General features: G+C 40.3%; 1 protein-coding gene across 13 annotated transcripts in view; it reads left to right on the top strand.

Moving 5' to 3' along the window:
• The window catches only part of MYO1B (myosin IB), a 186,170-nt gene that overhangs the window by 27,825 nt on the left and 140,921 nt on the right, over nucleotides 1–17,424 (top strand). For all 13 annotated transcript variants that reach the window (XM_032292597.1, XM_032292595.1, XM_032292594.1 and 10 more), the window contains exon 2: nucleotides 2,471–2,614. In XM_032292597.1, the coding sequence (XP_032148488.1) occupies nucleotides 2,480–2,614 (135 nt within the window). In that variant the 5' untranslated portion in view covers nucleotides 2,471–2,479. The remainder of the gene's footprint in view (nucleotides 1–2,470; nucleotides 2,615–17,424) is intronic.

Below are 17,424 nucleotides of genomic sequence, written 5' to 3'. Positions count from 1 at the left end.
TAGATAAACAAAACAAAGCAAAACTGTTTGCATGACTCAGTGAATCTTGGTGTCACCTTTTCAGTGTGGCTTGCCTTACTGTATTTTGGTTTGCAAAAGCTGTGTTTTCAGTGGGCTTCACTTTTTACCAGTTGCCTATAACCAACATTTGTTTTGCTCTCTATTCCTCTTTGGATTAGAAAGTTGAGATGAGGTGTAAAAATTAGATATAAATCTGTAATTACCTTCTTCACCATCTTTTCCAATATGGTGAAGCAGGTAATTATAGAGAAAGGTTGGCTGCTTAATTATTGTTACCTGCAGGGAAGCTGTGTTGCCTTTCTGCAGCTGTTCCTATAAATAGACTATATACAGGAATCCACCCTGGGGCAGAGTTCCTATTCAACCTCTTTGCTTAATTTAAATTGCTGGTTTGAGGTAGTTATTTTTGAAACCCTTCTCAGGTTGACTTCTTAATCCCTAAGCCAAATTATATGTAATGCATGGCAGCTAGATTGCTTTTGGCATTACACGAGCCTGAGAACTTGAACTTTGATTCAAATGTTAATTTATTGTGGACAAATTTATTGTGACAAGTGGTCCTGTTCCTGTGCAAGTCCTTCTGTGGGCTCTGGCCCCACTGTCTCCGTGGCTCCTGCTGCATTTCCATAGCATGGCACATGCCTCCTGCCCCTACGAGTTTTGTTCCAAAACAGAGCCCCACCAACTTCAAAATATACAGAGCAATTCTTTGGGCCACCATTTGTTGGGTTTTCATGATAATCTGGGACTGTTCTTTTCAGGTAGAGTTGGCATAAAGTTATTAAAAACATACAATAACAAAAGAGTTACTCTATTGTTTTTCTTTTTAGTGTTAAATACTTCCTTATTTTGTTGTTTCTGGGAGAACCTCTCAGTTTCATCTTAGTCTTTCTTTTTTTGGCTTTTTATAGCCAAAAACTTGTTTTAATAGGATCAGTAAAAAAAGGATGTGTTTCCTCTGAAATCTAGGTGGACAAAAGAAAAAAAAATGTAAAAACAAAAGGATATGTTTGTGGGTCCATATAAATTGCTAGTAATTAATGATAATGAATTTCTTCATTACTAGCCCTTCCCAGCTCTCTTTAAACCAGATCAACTAAATGTAGTTTCTGTTGCTTCTACAAGACCTACAGGATGTTCTAAAGTAGAATTGGAAGACATTTTAAGTTGCTGAGACTTCAGTAAGGAGACCAACCTTTTAAGACATAGTGTGCCCGAGTGACTCCTTAACAGAAAGAATCAAATATCCTTTCCACTCATTATCAGGGACAGGTATATATGTAAGTATTTATTAGTATTCTGAAGTATTGAGTATCAGCACACTGAAGTTATATAAAACTGACTTCTACATTGGAAACATTTAGAGAGAATGGCCCAGATGTATTTAGTTCTACCATTTTACCATTTAGTTCTGGTGATATTACAAAAAGTAATACAGACATGTGTGCGTACACACACACATCCCACACACTCCTATGCTCAGAAATTTGAGAGATTTTTAGTACTCTTGACAGTGATCAGATTGGAAGCCTTGGGGATTAGCATTCTGCTCTTGGGTGGCACCAGGCATATTAGTAGCTGGGTAGAATGCTGCCTTTGTAGTGTGCCTCTGTTTCCACTCGGTAGATTTCTGCATTGAGCCAAAGTGAAACTGTAGTATTTCTGGTCTGTTTACTGCATGTTAATTTGATTCTGCTATTAACAGTGGCATGTCTGTTGGAACGACAATTAAGAACATGGAGGCCCCTTTTAGCAGGTTATGTTATATTGGCAGCCTGTGATTTACAAGTGGGTTATATGTCAGCAGTGAATGTCTGGAATGAAATTTCTTCCCATAGATGCCATGTTAAATGTGGTGATTGAGTTCTTTCACATCAAATGCAAAACATATTTAGGTGACCCATAGCAAGTTTCATAATCTCTGAGCTTCAATTTTCTTAAAGTAGGAATAACAATAACTACCTCATAGAGTTATTGTGAGGGTTAAATTAATTTAAAGTTCTTGGCATAATGTCTGATATGTGGCAAGTAAACGAATGTAAAGTTATTAGTATCGTATCTGATATATGGCAAGTAAACAACAAATGTTAGCAGCATCATTTTTTATCATCTTGGAGGAATCAGGTTCACATAGGTTCAAGTCTGACATTGGTACCTAAGGGCTTAGGGGAAGTGGGGGTGGGTTTTTTTTTTTTCCCCCTGGAGTTTTGCAACTCTCTGCTGAGGAGAAGACCAGGGCTTTCTAGTGGCTGTTTCTGTGGGTGGACTTTACCGGGGGGATGGACTGGGAAGGAGGTTCATTTGTGGCAGCAGGTTGGAAATGGGCAGCTGCAGCCAAGTCCGATGAGAGTCATTTGGAACTACTAGTGTTGGATTTCTGCAGTAGTGCCAAGAACCTACTTGAAATTATTTGGTCATTTAAATTGACTCCTTTTCCTCTCTCCTGCAGCTGGAGATCATGGCCAAAATGGAGGTGAAAACGTCACTTCTGGACAATATGATTGGAGTTGGGGATATGGTTCTTTTAGAACCTCTCAATGAGGAGACCTTCATCAACAACCTCAAAAAGCGTTTTGACCACAGTGAAATATATGTAAGTATACGTGACGGTCATTTGTGGTATTTAGACTTTGTATTTTGTGACAGAGAGCTGTCTTTTCTTCCTCAAGACTCTTTTTCTTTTTTCTCTGTTTGAGTCCAGCGGTATTTGCTTAAACCCTCACAGTTGAGGTTTTACTGATTTAGCACATGAGTAATGTGGATTAGGCAAGTCAGTCTGCTTTCTATGATCAACTGTGTGCAAGTATTGTGTGGCTGTTGGGGGCATTCTAAAGCAAGTAGAATACTGTCCTCTGAGGAATTCAGAAGAATTTTGAAATCCATAGGCATCTTATCTTCTTGGATATCTTCGTAAGATTAACAAAGTCTAATCGGGGAGAAGCTACCCACTGAAATGCAAAGCAGTAAACTGTCAAAAAGACATGGACCTTCTTGACACTTGTAGTTAGGAGGAACAGGACCAGATTATCAAATAAGAATATGTACTTGGTTTCTGGAGATTTGGGAATAGTCATGTGCTGCTATGCGAGAGTCTAATGCCGTATACAAAAACAAAAGCATAAATATGTATATGTAATAGTAGGAGAAAATTTCCTGTTGTAAAACATGTTCGTAAAGGATTTCACAGGGTCACATTCTCTAGATATATTTAAAACATCAATAAAAATACATTTATATGCAGCTTTTCTAGAGTTTGCATAAAGCATCTTTAGAAGTAAAGGTGTATTGTTAACTAAACCAAAGAAGTGAGACATCGATTCCCTGTGCCTGCAGCTGAGAAGGAAACAGAATGTATTAGAAGGGAGTAGTGTTAGTGGACTCTGCCTCACTTCCCGAGTTCCCTTTCCTCCTTTTTAAAATATGCATCTGTGCATGGAGAAGAACTGGATTATTGGGCATGCTTAATATTTTTGTGTCTGTCAATCTGGGGAGGAAGTATAAATAAAGAGATAATACAGTGATACAAGTAGGATCAGTTATAACTTTTGTGGAAGTAATATATGTTATAAAATTATATGCAAATTATCAGCGATATTATTTTATGTTACATATGGCTCTCTTTTCTAGATAGCCAACTCTCTTCATCTGTTGGAGCTGCTCTACCAAAGTACCATAAACTGAGTGGCTTATAAACAACAGAAATTTGTTTCTCAGGAGTTCTAGGGTCTATGAAGTCCACAATGAGGCCATATTCAGTGTCTGGTGAGGGCCTGTTTTCTGGTTCATAGATGGTGGCTTCTCACTGTGTCCTCACGTGGTGGAAGAGGAATGCTCCTTCATGAGGCAATAATCCCATTCATGAGAGCTGTGTCCTCATGACCTAGTCACCTCTCAGAGCCCAACCCCTAGAACCACCACGTTGGTGACTAGCTTTCAATATATAAACTTTAGGGGGATACAAACTTTGAGGCCATAGCACCAACCATGTTTCAAGGATAATTTTGAGTAATTTGTTTATGGGATTGTAGTCATCATCTAGGAATTGACCTTTTCATTCTTCTCAATTTGTATTGATGGAGGTGGGGAAAGGTTGATGGTAACATGAGGCATGTGAATACTGCTTTTGCAGTCTTAATTTGATAACTGGATACTAAACTGAAGTGTGTTTACAGTTCAGCGATTGTTTAAAGTGCTGATCCAAATGGAAAAGGTATAAAGTGCTGCTGCAGAGCAAGGGTGGCATTGTTTGGCTTGGCAGTGCCTCCTGGTGTCACCTTCCCTCCAAGTGGAGCAGTTCTGCTCTCAGGTGGGAAAGCTGAGGGCTCTGCAGCTTTATTTGAAAGTCTGATATCAAATAAAAGACAGACTTTAAACATTGGTCTTTGAGATGGAGATAGGCGGAATCAATTATATTGTAACTAACGTTACCGATCATTTTTCTTTTTGGCTTTGAGAAGCACAATTCACTTTTAAATGAATTGAAAATAGGATGGAGAGCAGCCCATTACGTGCATTCAAATACCTGATTTGTTGTGGCCACTAAAAATAAAACAATCACCTTTTTAACAGAATGCCAAGTGTTAACATTCATGAGTCTTTAGCAGACAAAATGTCTGGATTTCAGCTCTATGTAATTTTATTTTCTAAACTATTTTTGGAATGCCCTTTCTGGTTATAGAACCAAAGCAGAAAATTGATTTCAGCTTCCAGATAGTCATATCAATTAATGTTTTCCATGATAATTCAGAACTACTGTTTCCGTGAGATGTATGCCATTGTTTTGTGACTTTAAACACATCGTGTTGGAGGGCTGGGTGTTCTCTATTTTAAGTGGAAAAAGAGATTATAAAGTAATGTGTATAGTATGATCCTTTCATAAAAGATGCGTGTATGGGTTTATGAATATGTACGTATGTTTGCATGTATCTGTAGGTACAGAGAGACAGGCACGATACCTTTGGGTACCATAGTGGGGTGGGTTGGGATCGGGCATGGGGACAGGGAAGGTTACTCTTTTAGACCTCTGTATTGTAGGACTTAAGTCAAGCACATATCGCTTTTGTAATTAAAAAAAAAAAAAAAAAAAGCTGCATGATAAATTTAATTACCACACTCTCCAGCCTCACATGCCATGCATCCTTCCCTGGGGAAATCTATTTCTGGCTCTTATTCTGATAATACTCCTGCTTTGCTTTTGTTCATGGGTTGCTGCAAAATTGCTAGCTTGATGCTCAAGGCTAAGTTAATATGACATGCAACGTTTTACTATCTTGTACTTCACTCTGTTTTTCAATTCTTTCCAAGAAAATGAAGATGCAGTTAAAAAAAAAAATCTCTTTTAAGGCCTTATAGCTTCAATTTATATTATAAAAGTGGGTGACTGTCTAGGATGATTCATCATGTGAGTATATTGAACAGTAACTTGTATGTTCAGAGCTGTGTTTGATAAGAGGGCCAGTGAACAGGAAGACCCTTGGCCCAGACTTTTGAAGTCTGGGTATATGCATAGCCTCAGCAACCTCCTCTGTGAACCAGCTATAAATCGGGAAGTTTAGTTCTAACATCCTACCATCCATCTCCTCTAGCTTTCCCTCTCCCAACATACCGAGAAATGAAAAATAGCCTGTACCTTCCCAGAGCTCTCATGAGGATTGCTTTGCCCCTGGGTATGAGTTATCAACTCTCTAGCACATTCACAGTCCCTAGTGATCCTCTGGATCTGCAGCAGCCAGCAGCTGACCCTGGAAGCAGACTTCCTTGTCATCCTGTCATACTAAACCTGAAACTCTGGGCAGGACGAGGCATTCTGGGGTTATTTGGAAATGTCAGGTTGTGTTAGGATATGCTTTTTGCAAGTAGCCATCACACAATCCACGTGTATTCACCTGAAAGTCCAGAAACCATTCTGCGTTCAGAATTGGTTTGATTTAGTGGCTCTCTGGTATCACTAAGGACTTTGTGTTTTACTCTCTGCTTTGCCTTCCTTGGCTGTTTCTTCATTCTGAGGCTTCACAGCAGCAAATCAGCTGCAGCGTTCCTGGCTTTGCATTCATGCATCGTGCTGGCTAGAAGGAGAGGCAGTGCTTCTCTTCTGGCATTCCAAGTCTGAGTCCGAGATTTACCCTGGGTAGGCTGCTGGAGTCACACACCCTCCTTAGACCATTGACTGTGACCTGGTGATGGGATGACCTGAGCGGTTTAAGAAAATGTTGTCTAAGATTGGAGTTGAGCCAGGGTTTTCCAAAGTAGGTAGGCTATATGTGAGGGGGTGGGTTCCCAACCAAATGTATCTGTTCACACACTAGGATGAGAAAAGGGGCAGTGGATGCCGAAGAGCCCGCTTCTCAGACTTTTCTAATGGTGAACTTCTAATGGCAGAGAAGAGTAAACAGCTTTCCCCAGGGACTCTGGAGCATGGTTGAAGTCGATCTCCTTTTGGAAATTTTGCTGAAGTCTTTACTTTCAAACATAATTCAGAGCTTTGTTCTTTTCTCTAATGCATATTGTTTTGAACTGATATACCCCTTGTAACCCTTCTTTGAGTAAGTTGCACGCTCCAGAAATATCTGTTCTTCACTTTGAGGTGGGTTGACACACTTGTTTTAAAAGCACTGGATTGGTTCGTAGCCATTTGTGGCCTGGTTGAGTCTAAATCTGGGACAGTTGCAGATACTGACGTGGTCTTTGCAGTTAGGGCTTTGGGCCATTCGTTTGGAGATGGAGGAGGATCAGGTGAGATGAGATGGGGGAAATGCTGAAGTGATGGTGCAACACACGGGGTCAGAGACTCTATTTGCTCTTTATTCCTCCATCTTGGCAGAGTGTGGTTCAAGCTGGGCCTCGCTGCAGGACATGCCGGACATGCCGTTTGGTCTGGCAGGCTCCGTGGGGTCAACGGCTGGAAAATGCTGGTGGTGACATTCCCGAGCACTGCTTTTCTGTTTGCTTTCTGTCCTTCGCCAGACCTTCTTCCGCCCTCCCCTCCCCCGCCCCCAGGCCAGATGGATGGTAGCAGGACTTTTATTGTGATGTAGGAGATGGCAGAGCTGAGTGAGATCCAGCCAGACATGTTCTGTTTTTAGGGTGACTGGTCAGGACTGTGGTTCTATTCAGGAACAGGAAAGCTGCAATTTAGGAAAGAACAAGGCCCAGTACAAATTTGGAAACCAGAGAACCAAGGTGTCTGCTCTCTGACAAGAAGTATATTTGGTGCTGACCAGTAAATTTAGTTTGTTTTCTATCTGAATTATAAGGTTGGGGATCATCTAGATATAGGGGCCTGAGTTAGTCTAATTTTAGGATCTTATGTTAAACTCATTGTAGTTCTAAGAGTGACTACTTTAAAAGTCTAGAGAAAGCTGTCTTAAGTTTTAGAAGTTAGTACTAGAATTAGGATTCCCAGAAGGATGAGATTAGGTACTTTTATGAAAGATACTCAAGATATAAGTAATGTATATTTGGTTTAAAATATTGTCAAGTTAATGAACACAATACTGGTTAACACATGTATTTGAAGTTTCAAGACCACTTTTCATTTATACACATGAAAATCCCACCTCATGGGTATAATCTCTATTCCTGGCAATTTGGCATAGATGGAGTAGTAGTTCTCTCTTGCTACAAAACAAAGTGTACAGACTTAGCAACTTAGAATAACATACACTTTTTATCTTGCTATTCCTGTGGTCAGGAGTTGGGGCCTGGCTTAGCTGAGTCCTCTGTTCAGGGTTTTCCCAGCTGTAGACAAGCTTGTAGCAGGGCTGCAATCTCATCTGAGACTTGAACCTTTTGCAGGCTCGTGATGAGGTTGGCAGAGAGCAGAGCTGGAGTTCAGACATCCACCTGAGTGTTATTCCTGCTACTCAGCTGTTCTCCAAGTTTTATTCTTTTTTTTTTTTTTCTTTTTTGAGATGGAGTCTCACTCTGTCTCCCGGGCTGGAGTGCAGTGGCACGATCTTAGTTCACTGCAACCTCTGCCTCCTAGGTCCAAGCAATTCTCCTGCCTCAGCCTCCCAAGTAGCTGGGATTATAGGTGCCTGCCACTACACCCAGCTAATTTTTTGTATTTTTAGTAGAGACAAGGTTTCACCATGTTGGCCAGGCTGGTCTCGACCTCCCGACCTTGTGATTCGCCCGTCTCGGCCTCCCAAAGTGCTAGGATTACAGGCATGAACCACAGTGCTCAGCCAAGTTTTAGTCTTTATAAAATATTCTTTTAAATGTTTTTTTAAATTACAAAAGAACAAATGCTTTTGGGAAAAAAAATTTCAAATAGTATAGCCAGACATATCATCAAAATGTAGTTTTCTTCCTTCATTATCACAGGCCCACTCCCAGCATGAACTGTAATTGAGTGGTGTGTAATCTTCAAGATTATTTTGGTTGATTAAAAACTAATTTTTTTGTTCTGGAGTTGGAATTAGGAGGAGGTTCTCTTTTATCTAGGTGGGCAGACCTTTACCCTGGTAACCCAGACCCAACAGAGTTTGTGTGGAACAAGAACATCATCTTTAATCCCACCTCCAGTCCCACCTAGACCAGGTAGGGAAGGAAGGAGGGAATCCAGCCCTGTTAACCTGAAATGCCTAGACTTGGCTGCCTGTGAGTGGTGTACCATCAGCAGTTCTTAGCTTACTGTGATCGCTGCAAAGGTAGACCAATAACATAAACATGGAGAAGAAATTGTGTGTCTTTTCCAGCGTGTGGTTTTGGTGTTTGAAATGCAGACACAGCTTTAGAAGGCTAGAGATAAAGCTGGTGAAAAACAGCAGATCATGAGAGTGAAGGGAAATGTTGTGTCTAATTGCTGAGCACAGTTCTATCTCTTGGACAGTTTTATAATAACAGTTATTTTTGGTAATAACTTGTCAGCTTCAACCCGTGCAAACTTTCCTACAACCTTAGGTGATCGGAAAATTTCTTCCTCCTAGAATTTTCAAAGTCGACACACATTTGTTGTTTAACAAACTTAAAGAGTTTTTTCATCATGGAGGCACTGTATATAGGACTTGAAATATTTGTATAATACTTACAATGTGTTAAATATTCTGGCTGAAGCTAAACCTAAAGTTTGATTTGGAAGAAATTAAGACCTGACATCAGATCTGCATCTTTTGGTAGCACTGTGGTGGCACCAAGAAGCAAAAACTTGACATCGAGTCCTGACTTTGCCACTTACTGTCTGTGAGACCCGCGATAAGTTAACTCCTTGGAGACTGGTTTCTTATTGGTTGATAAAATGATAAATGAAAGCAAAGGACATTTTGTATTTCCTTATCAGTATCAGCTGCTGTTCTAAGCACTTTACATGTAGTATTCATTTATTTCTTACTAGAGTCCTATGCACTATAGGTTTTTAAATTGTCTTCATTTTACATGTGAGCAAACCAAGGCTCATAAAGGCTAAGTAACTGTCCAAGGTCACACAGCGAGTAGGTGATGGAGCTGCGATTCATACCCAGGAAGTCTATCTGCAGAGTCCATGCTCTTAATGATAGCCCTGCTGACTTTCCCTGGTTGGCCTTTCAGTTTTCAAAATAATTGGGTATGATATTGAAGAATGTGTAGGTTTGGAATGAGGCAATCTGAAAATGACCTGGACAAATAATTGAAATGACAATCAGTATTCCTGCCATGTGTTGAGTTAGTGCTAACAGTGCAGTGACATGAACCAATGTGACTTGGAGCAAGCACATTCATTTCTAAAGTTATAGGTGATCATTACATGGTGCTCTCAAGTCAAAGGAAAAATGAGAGCAGCCATGACAATGATTTTTCCCCACTGTGGGAGGTGAGAGAAGATACGGGGAGGAGAGTGTATTCCATCATGTTCACAGGATGGCAAGTAACTGACAGCTGCACAGGGTCCTTCACCTTTATGAGCACAAGAGAGAGGAGGAAGAGGAAGCAATTCAGCACAAGGGACATGTGGCCAATTCCTTCTGTGGCCAGTTCAACTGTCCCCTCTGCACCTGTATCTGTGTCTGTTGTATATCCGTAGTGCAGAAAAATTGTAATGATAATCTTAATTTCTAAAGAGAGGCAATTTTGTTGTTCATATTCTGCTTTGGAAGGAGTGGAGGGTGAAATGACATGGCATTCTGGGGAAAAGGTGTGAGCTTTTGGCAGACAGACCTGTTTGAACCTTGGTGATGTGATTTACAGTCACTGTGAAGACTGTAAGTAACAGAGGTTCTTTCACCCGTAAAGTGGTCATCATGGTACTTACCTTGTTGAGTTGTGGTGGGGATTAAGGGACATCTGAGTCCAGTGCCTGGCACATGGTGGAAGTGGAGTGCATGGTAAGTGCCCTGTCTGAAAAACTTTGAAATCCAGAATCACTGTTTTTCAGGGTTTCAGACATTGATATTTTCTTTTCCTTTTTTTTTTTAGAGACAGAGTCTCGCTCTGTCCCCCAGGCTGGAGTACAGTGGCACCATCTTGGTTCACTACAACCTCCGTCTCCTGGGTTCAAACGATTCACCTGCCTCACCTCCCAAGTAGCTGGGATCACAGGGACATGCCATCACGCCTGGCTAATTTTTTGTATTTTTAGTAGAGATGGGGTTTCACCATTTTGGCCAGGCTGGTCACGAACTCCTGGTCTCAAGTAATCCACCAGCCTCAGCCTCGAAAAGAGCTGGGATTATAGGTGTGAGCCACAAAGCCTGGCCAAGACACTGATATTTTCATTAATTAGGGTCTTTCTCATTTCCTCTTCCCTGCCTACCTCTTTCCTTCTTTCTGTGTTCCTTTCTCCCTCTTTGGTATTTATAGCAGATTTCGTTTTTGTTATTTGCAACTTTCAATTAACCATATAAATATTATATTAAAGACATATTGCAAATATTATCCCTTTAACAGAAGACCATGCTGTGTCTTAGTTAAGAGAGTTTTATTAAGTCTGGAGAATGGTATATATTTGGAAAATACTTGTCTCATGACACAGTTTGTCTCAACAAAGATATGACAGTATTGTATTATCCTGCTCTAAAATAAAGACTGCCTGAGGTGATATTTTTAGCCAGTATTTCAGCGTGGCATTGAACTCATATATAGTTCTTTAATTCATAGTCTGAAATGACTGGCTGCAGCCCAGTAACAAGAGTATAATATGATGGTAGTGTAGGCACGTCTTGGACTAGGCAGCCGGGACTGTGCCTGACAAGCTTGCAGCCACTGTCGGCAGCCATGGTTTGTGGGATGTCCTGGCCTATGGATGGGTTCCTGACCCAAGGCTCAACTTAGATAAAAAGATGAACAAGCTTAGATTCTTTCCTCAAACTTTGAATTGAGAAATACTGAAAAAATAAAATATCACTGGGATCAGGATGCTGGCAGTGATGAAGTTGAGAGGAGGATGTGGTAGGCCAAGGGCAAACAGAACCTATGAATAAGAGGCTTTGAAGCGGACTGTGATGGAGTAGAAACTGAGGGAACCAGCTCGTAGCGGGCAGGGAAGATATGAGGGGGGAAGCAGAGACCTGGGCAGGGGCAAGACTCATTGACACAGAACTGGAGAGGAAATCTTCACAAACTTGGGTTGCTTTGGTTCATAGAGCCGACCTGGACCCATAATCACCCTCAGGTCCCAGATTTGTTATAGCTTGGGATAGTTGTCAGGGGTTCCTGGTTGAGTTCATTAGTATAGTTAATGTACCTGTGTGCCAAGCAGCTGAAAGAACCTGACCAAGTCACTGTTTTCTGTCGTATTGTCATAGTCTTGGATGCAGAGCTTTGGGATGAAACTCTGCTTCTGCCGCTAACTAATTTTGAAACCTTGGGCAAGTTATTTAAAACATTCTAATGTTTCCAGTTCTCTTCCCCTGTAACATTAGGCTATTAGCATCAATTTTATATGTCTGTTGCTTATGCATCACGAATATGTTTCTGAGACTGGAGACACGAGATACATACACTGAATTACATTTTTTAAGAATATAAGGCCCAGATAGACACCTAAGTCTGTTTTTGACCTTACACTTGTAACTTTTACTTAGGCCATTTTGCACATTTTGATCTATGTTTAAAAACAGCCAAAATGTTTGGTAGACCATACTGTGTCTTTAAAAAAAAAAAAGAAGACTGAGGCCCTCTGCCAGGAAATTTGGGAAGCCTTACAGTTGTCTAATTAAAAACGTCATGGCACATGACATCTTAATGTCTTGTGATCAAATTCCCATGGTCTGAGACCCAAGAAGAGAGTAGATTCCTCATATTGGAGCAAATAGCATGTTGTCATTTTTGAAGCTTCCCACTGGTTTGTCTTGTATAGTCATTTTCTTAGTATCCTAGACTTTTAGTATTAGTTTTATTAAGACACACCTTATGTGTTTATCTGAAAATCATCGATTTCCTGTATACAGAGACCATTTTGTGTTGAGTGCCATGGCTCATGCCTGTAATCCCAACACTTTGGGAGTGTGAGGTGGGCAGATTGCTTTAGTCCAGGAGTTTGAGGCCAGCCTCGGCAACATGATGAAACGCCGTCTCTACCAAAAATACAAAAATTAGCCAGGCATGGTGGCGTGTACCTGTGGTCATAGGTACTCAGGAGGCTGAGGTGGGAGGATGGCTTGAGCCTGGGATTTGGGGCTGTAGTGAGCCAGGATTGTACCCCTGCACTCCAACCTGGGTGACAGAGCTAGACCCTGTCTCAAAACACAAAACGAAACAGATCATTTGTGAAACTTTTTAAGACACTGGTATGGTAGGACTCATTAATGATTTAGCCATAGTATTAACATATTTTATATAGGCTTTCAAGTCTTGACTTGGATCTTTACAGTGGCCAGTAGATTCCAGTAGAGCCCAATGAATTTATGTAATTATAGTAGGTAATGTTTATGAATGCTTCCTGGGTGTCAGGTGCTGTGTTTGGTGTTTTGACACACAACCTCATTTAATCCTCAGAATTAGATGAGGAGGGAGTAAGTATGCTTCTTCTTGTAAAGACGAGGAAACTTGGGCCAGGCATGGTGGCTCATGCCCGTAATCCCAGAACTTTGGGAGGCTGAGGTGGGCGGATCACCTGAGGTCAGGAGTTCAAAGCCAACCTGGCCAACATGGCAAAACCTTGTCTCTACTGAAAATACAAAAACTTAGCTGGGCGTGGTAGCAGGCGCCTGTAATCCCAGCTACTTGGGAGGCTGAGGCAGGAGAATCGCTTGAACCAGGGAAGTGGAGGTTGCAGTGAGCCAAGATCAGGCCACTGCACTCCAGCCTGGGCAACGAGCAAAACTCCGTCTCAAAAAAACAAAAAAAAAAAGATGAGGAAACTGGGACATGAAAAAGTTAAATAATGTGCCCACGGTCACACAAAACTGAAGAATTTTACCAGCTAATTTGGAGCCAAGGCTTATACAGTATTTCAAATACATTGAAGATTGATTATTATGATATGAGACAGGTAGAATCTGAGTAAAGAGCTTAAATACTGCACTTAGGTCAGAATGACCTGGGTTCACATCCCGTCAGTTTTATCATCTAAGCCCCTCACCCCCCCACTGACTTTTCACTTCAAAACTGCTTTTGGACTCAAGCTCAGACTCCTTGTGTAAAGTTCAAAGGCTCACTACAGTTTGATCTCAGTCTTTTTTTTTTTTTCTCCTGGCTTTTCTGTAGCAGGAATTTTTTATTTCAGCCATAGTTACTCAGGGGATGTCTTTGTTTTAGGGAAGCTGTTCCATTCTATCTTTGGTATGAGCTTGGTTAGGCTTTTGTGCCTCTGCCCGTGTTTTAATCTGTATTGTTGCATGTGTCAGAATTCCCTTCCTTTTTAAGGCTGAGTAATGTTCCATTCTATGTATCTACCATATTTTATTTATCCATTCATCTGTTGCTGGACCCTTGGGTTGTCTCCCCCTCTTGAGTATGGTGAATAATGATGCCACAAACATAGGTGTGTAGATATCTGTTTGAGTCCCTGGCAAATTGTACTTTAAAAAAATATTTTAAAGAAGGTATTTTAGCTTAAAAAAAAAAAAGAAGAAGAAAGAAGAAAGCTGGTAGCTGGGGGGCATTCAGCTATCACCTGAAACCTGAAATCTTATGTCACTCTTTGGGGGAACTTCGCTTTGCCCAAATCATGCCCATCTTTTTAGACCTCTCAAGCTCTCTGTCTTCTCTGGAGCTTTGTTGGACCTCTGCAGTTCATAGTGACTTTTATCTAAACCTGGAGCACTCATTAGACAGTAAGATAATCAGACTAATGGCTCATTTAGCCAGGAATCACATCCTGTTTCATCTGTTTCAGCGTCTAGAGTAGTTAACTCTTAAATTTTATGGTTTTCTATCTAAAAGACTCACTTCCTAAGCTATATTATAAACTCTCCAGGCACACAGACAATGGGGACTTCTTTCCTACTATGCCCAGTATGATGTTTTGCATAAAGTTAGCCCTTAATAAATTTGTTGCTTGATTTTAAGTGGTTTGTAGCCTAAACTCAGTGTGTGATTGTGCAGCCTTGTGATGGCTTATTCTTACCTGAATCCTGGCCCATCCTGGATTTGAACTATAGGTTGGTGCAAAAGCAATTGCGATTTTTGCCATTGGAAGTAATGGCAAAAAGTGCAATTACTTTTGTACTAGCCTGATGCTTTAGAGGCAAAAGTAACATTCCTGGAGACTCAGACCTAGAGGACTCTTATACCTTCTTTAATATTTCTTTGATGTTATTTTAGACTAATTCATATTAAGATATTTAAATAAATAAATATTGCCTTTTACATCGCCACAGTCCTGATTTATTTCTCTGAAGCGAAAGAATGATTATGATTACAGCTAGTGCTCGACTTACGACCACGATTGGTTCCGACAGACAGGTCGTAACACGATTTGGTCATAAGTTGAGTAGGCTATATGTACAGTACTGTGAAATGATGTTATAAAAATCTTTGTCATATTTTATCATAATTTTCTTTCACTACTGTTATATATCATAATTTTCTTTGTTCATTTTATACCATTTGTATCATCTCTACACCATTTTGTTTCTTATTTTTACATTCATCAGGTTTAAGTAAAACACTGCATTACCAATACAACTGGTTTAGTATTTGCAAAACATACAAAATTCCAAAATACAGGTGCATACAAAAATACAAAATACAGTTGTAAAAAATACCATAGGAAACATTTTCCCAATTGCAAAACATATCAGAATATATAAACATGTACGAAACATTTTATTGGCTGCTGGTGCTTGGCTGCGGATCGTTGATGTCGTCAGCTGAGGCAGCAGTTGGGGTTACCGGAGTTGGTTTTTTCATAAACATGGTGAGCTTTGTCTGAATTGTATGTTTCTTTTTTTCTTCATAAATTTCACAATATGGACGAAACACATCGTGCACCATCCATTCAATCCTTGCAAATCGTTCGATGTTTTGGTCCATTGCTTCGAAATGTATAAGAAGTTTATTGGGACGGGTTTGATGAAAAATATCCAAGACAAAAAACACAAATTGCTGTACCGAGTCTGGGGTAACAGTTGAAATGGTGCACGCGGAGATGGTAGTGCTGCTGGAAGCTGGTCCGTACTGTTTGCGCTGCCAGACGCAGAGCAGTCGTGGCTAGCGATTGTGGTCGTAAAGTCGAATGGTCGTAAGTTGCATAGGTCGTAAGTCGATCAATACCTTTAGATCTTTTCCTTTCCTGTTTTGTTTATTCCTGGTGGTAGAAGGATTTCTCCGGTGGTAAAATGGGAGGCTTTTGCCTAAGAGAGGAGCGCTTGATTACACAGTGGTTGAAGATGCTTTGTACGGCCTTGTGCAACGCAAGTTTCCTCCATTCTTCTTGTATGCTTCTTACCAAAGCTTCCCAGGCCCTAAAGACAGCATGGATTGTATGCTCTGATGAAAAGAGAATAGATTCTTGTCTCCTTGTCTTGATTTCACTTCTACTAGCTAATGTGGTCATATTACTTAACTTCTTTGTGCTCCTTTGTTATGGACATTGAAATAGAGAATTTGTATCTATCTCTTGGGGATTTGGGAGTAGTTTAGTAGAAAGGTGCTTAAGTGTGTATTCTATGCCAGCTGTTCAATAGGCTGAGGATGAGTTTTTAAGGAATTCCAGAGACATGTAAACAAATAACTGAAATTCATCCTGAAGAAAATAAGGAAGCAGGTAAGTAGATAGATTGGATGGCTAGTTAGAGCCCTAGCAAGCAGAGGCTTTAAAAATAGGTTTTGGGAGAATATGATATTTTTAAAAAAGCATCAAAGTACATGATGGCAAAAATAGGTCATTATGGGATTTTCTTACATGTGTTTATGGTTTAGTTATAAATTTTAATGTCATATGGGAAATTGAAATGAAAACTTTCCGGGTTTAGGGCTTCCGAAGGTCTCTATATTACCCAATGAAGAATTATAATAAAAAAGATACAAAAACTATTCTGACTTCTTTTTTTAAGTTTTACATACAGACCTGGAAATATTCTGACTTTTCTATGTATGTATGCTAATATTTCATTCATCTGGCTTTGCGAAGTACTGTTTCACATTATTGAAACTCTCAACATATTAAAGCTGTGCTAAAATATTTAACCTTTTGGTTAGATAGCATTCTAAAATGCAGTGCATATATCATTGTCAACAGTGCATATATCATTGTCATCAAAAACAGAGTACACTCATTTTGGCTATTGATTATTACCCTGCATTCCCAATTAATGCCGTAATAAAGCAGTCATGGCCAGCTAAGCCACGGGGTATAGGGTCTTACTGTAAACACTTTTATACTTTCACAATTATCTTCATCACTTCTTACTTATTTTCTTTCTTTCTTTGTCCCTCCCTACTCTTCATTTTCATATTTCTTTTTTTTTTTTTTGAGATGGAGTTTCACTCTTGTTCCGCAGGCTGGAGTGCAATGGCGCGATCTCGGCTCACCACAACCTCCGCCTCCTGGGTCCCGGCAATTCTCCTGCCTCAGCCTCCTGAGTAGCTGGGATTACAGGCATGCGCCACCATGCCCAGCTAATTTTTTGTATTTTTAGTAGAGACAGGGTTTCACCATGTTGACCAGGATGGTCTCGATCTCTTGACCTTGTGATCCACCCGCCTCGGCCTCCCAAAGTGCTCGGATTACAGGCATGAGCCACCGCGCCCGGCTTTACTCTTCATTTTCTATTAGTGGCTGTTGTTTCTCTGCTTGCAGAGGGAGTCTTAACCTGGTATATCACATGTATGCAGACTGTGTGTGTGTTTTTCCTAAGAGAAGAGTCATCGCTTCTGTTGGTATCTCAAAGGGATCAACAGTTAAAGAAAGGTTAAGGAGTGCTGTGTAGCACAGTTTTTTAAACTGCAAGTTTCATATCATTAATTGCTCATGGAAATCATTTAGTGAGTTAGGGTCAACAGCTTTTTAAATTTTTTTTTTTTTTTTTTTTTTTTTTTTGA

Source organism: Sapajus apella, unplaced genomic scaffold, assembly GCF_009761245.1.
Source record: "Sapajus apella isolate SASKATOON/1434 unplaced genomic scaffold, GSC_monkey_1.0 scaffold28, whole genome shotgun sequence".
Lineage (NCBI taxonomy): Eukaryota > Metazoa > Chordata > Mammalia > Primates > Cebidae > Sapajus > Sapajus apella.
Note: the sequence above shows the minus strand (reverse complement) of the source record. Positions and strands in the feature narration are given on the sequence as shown.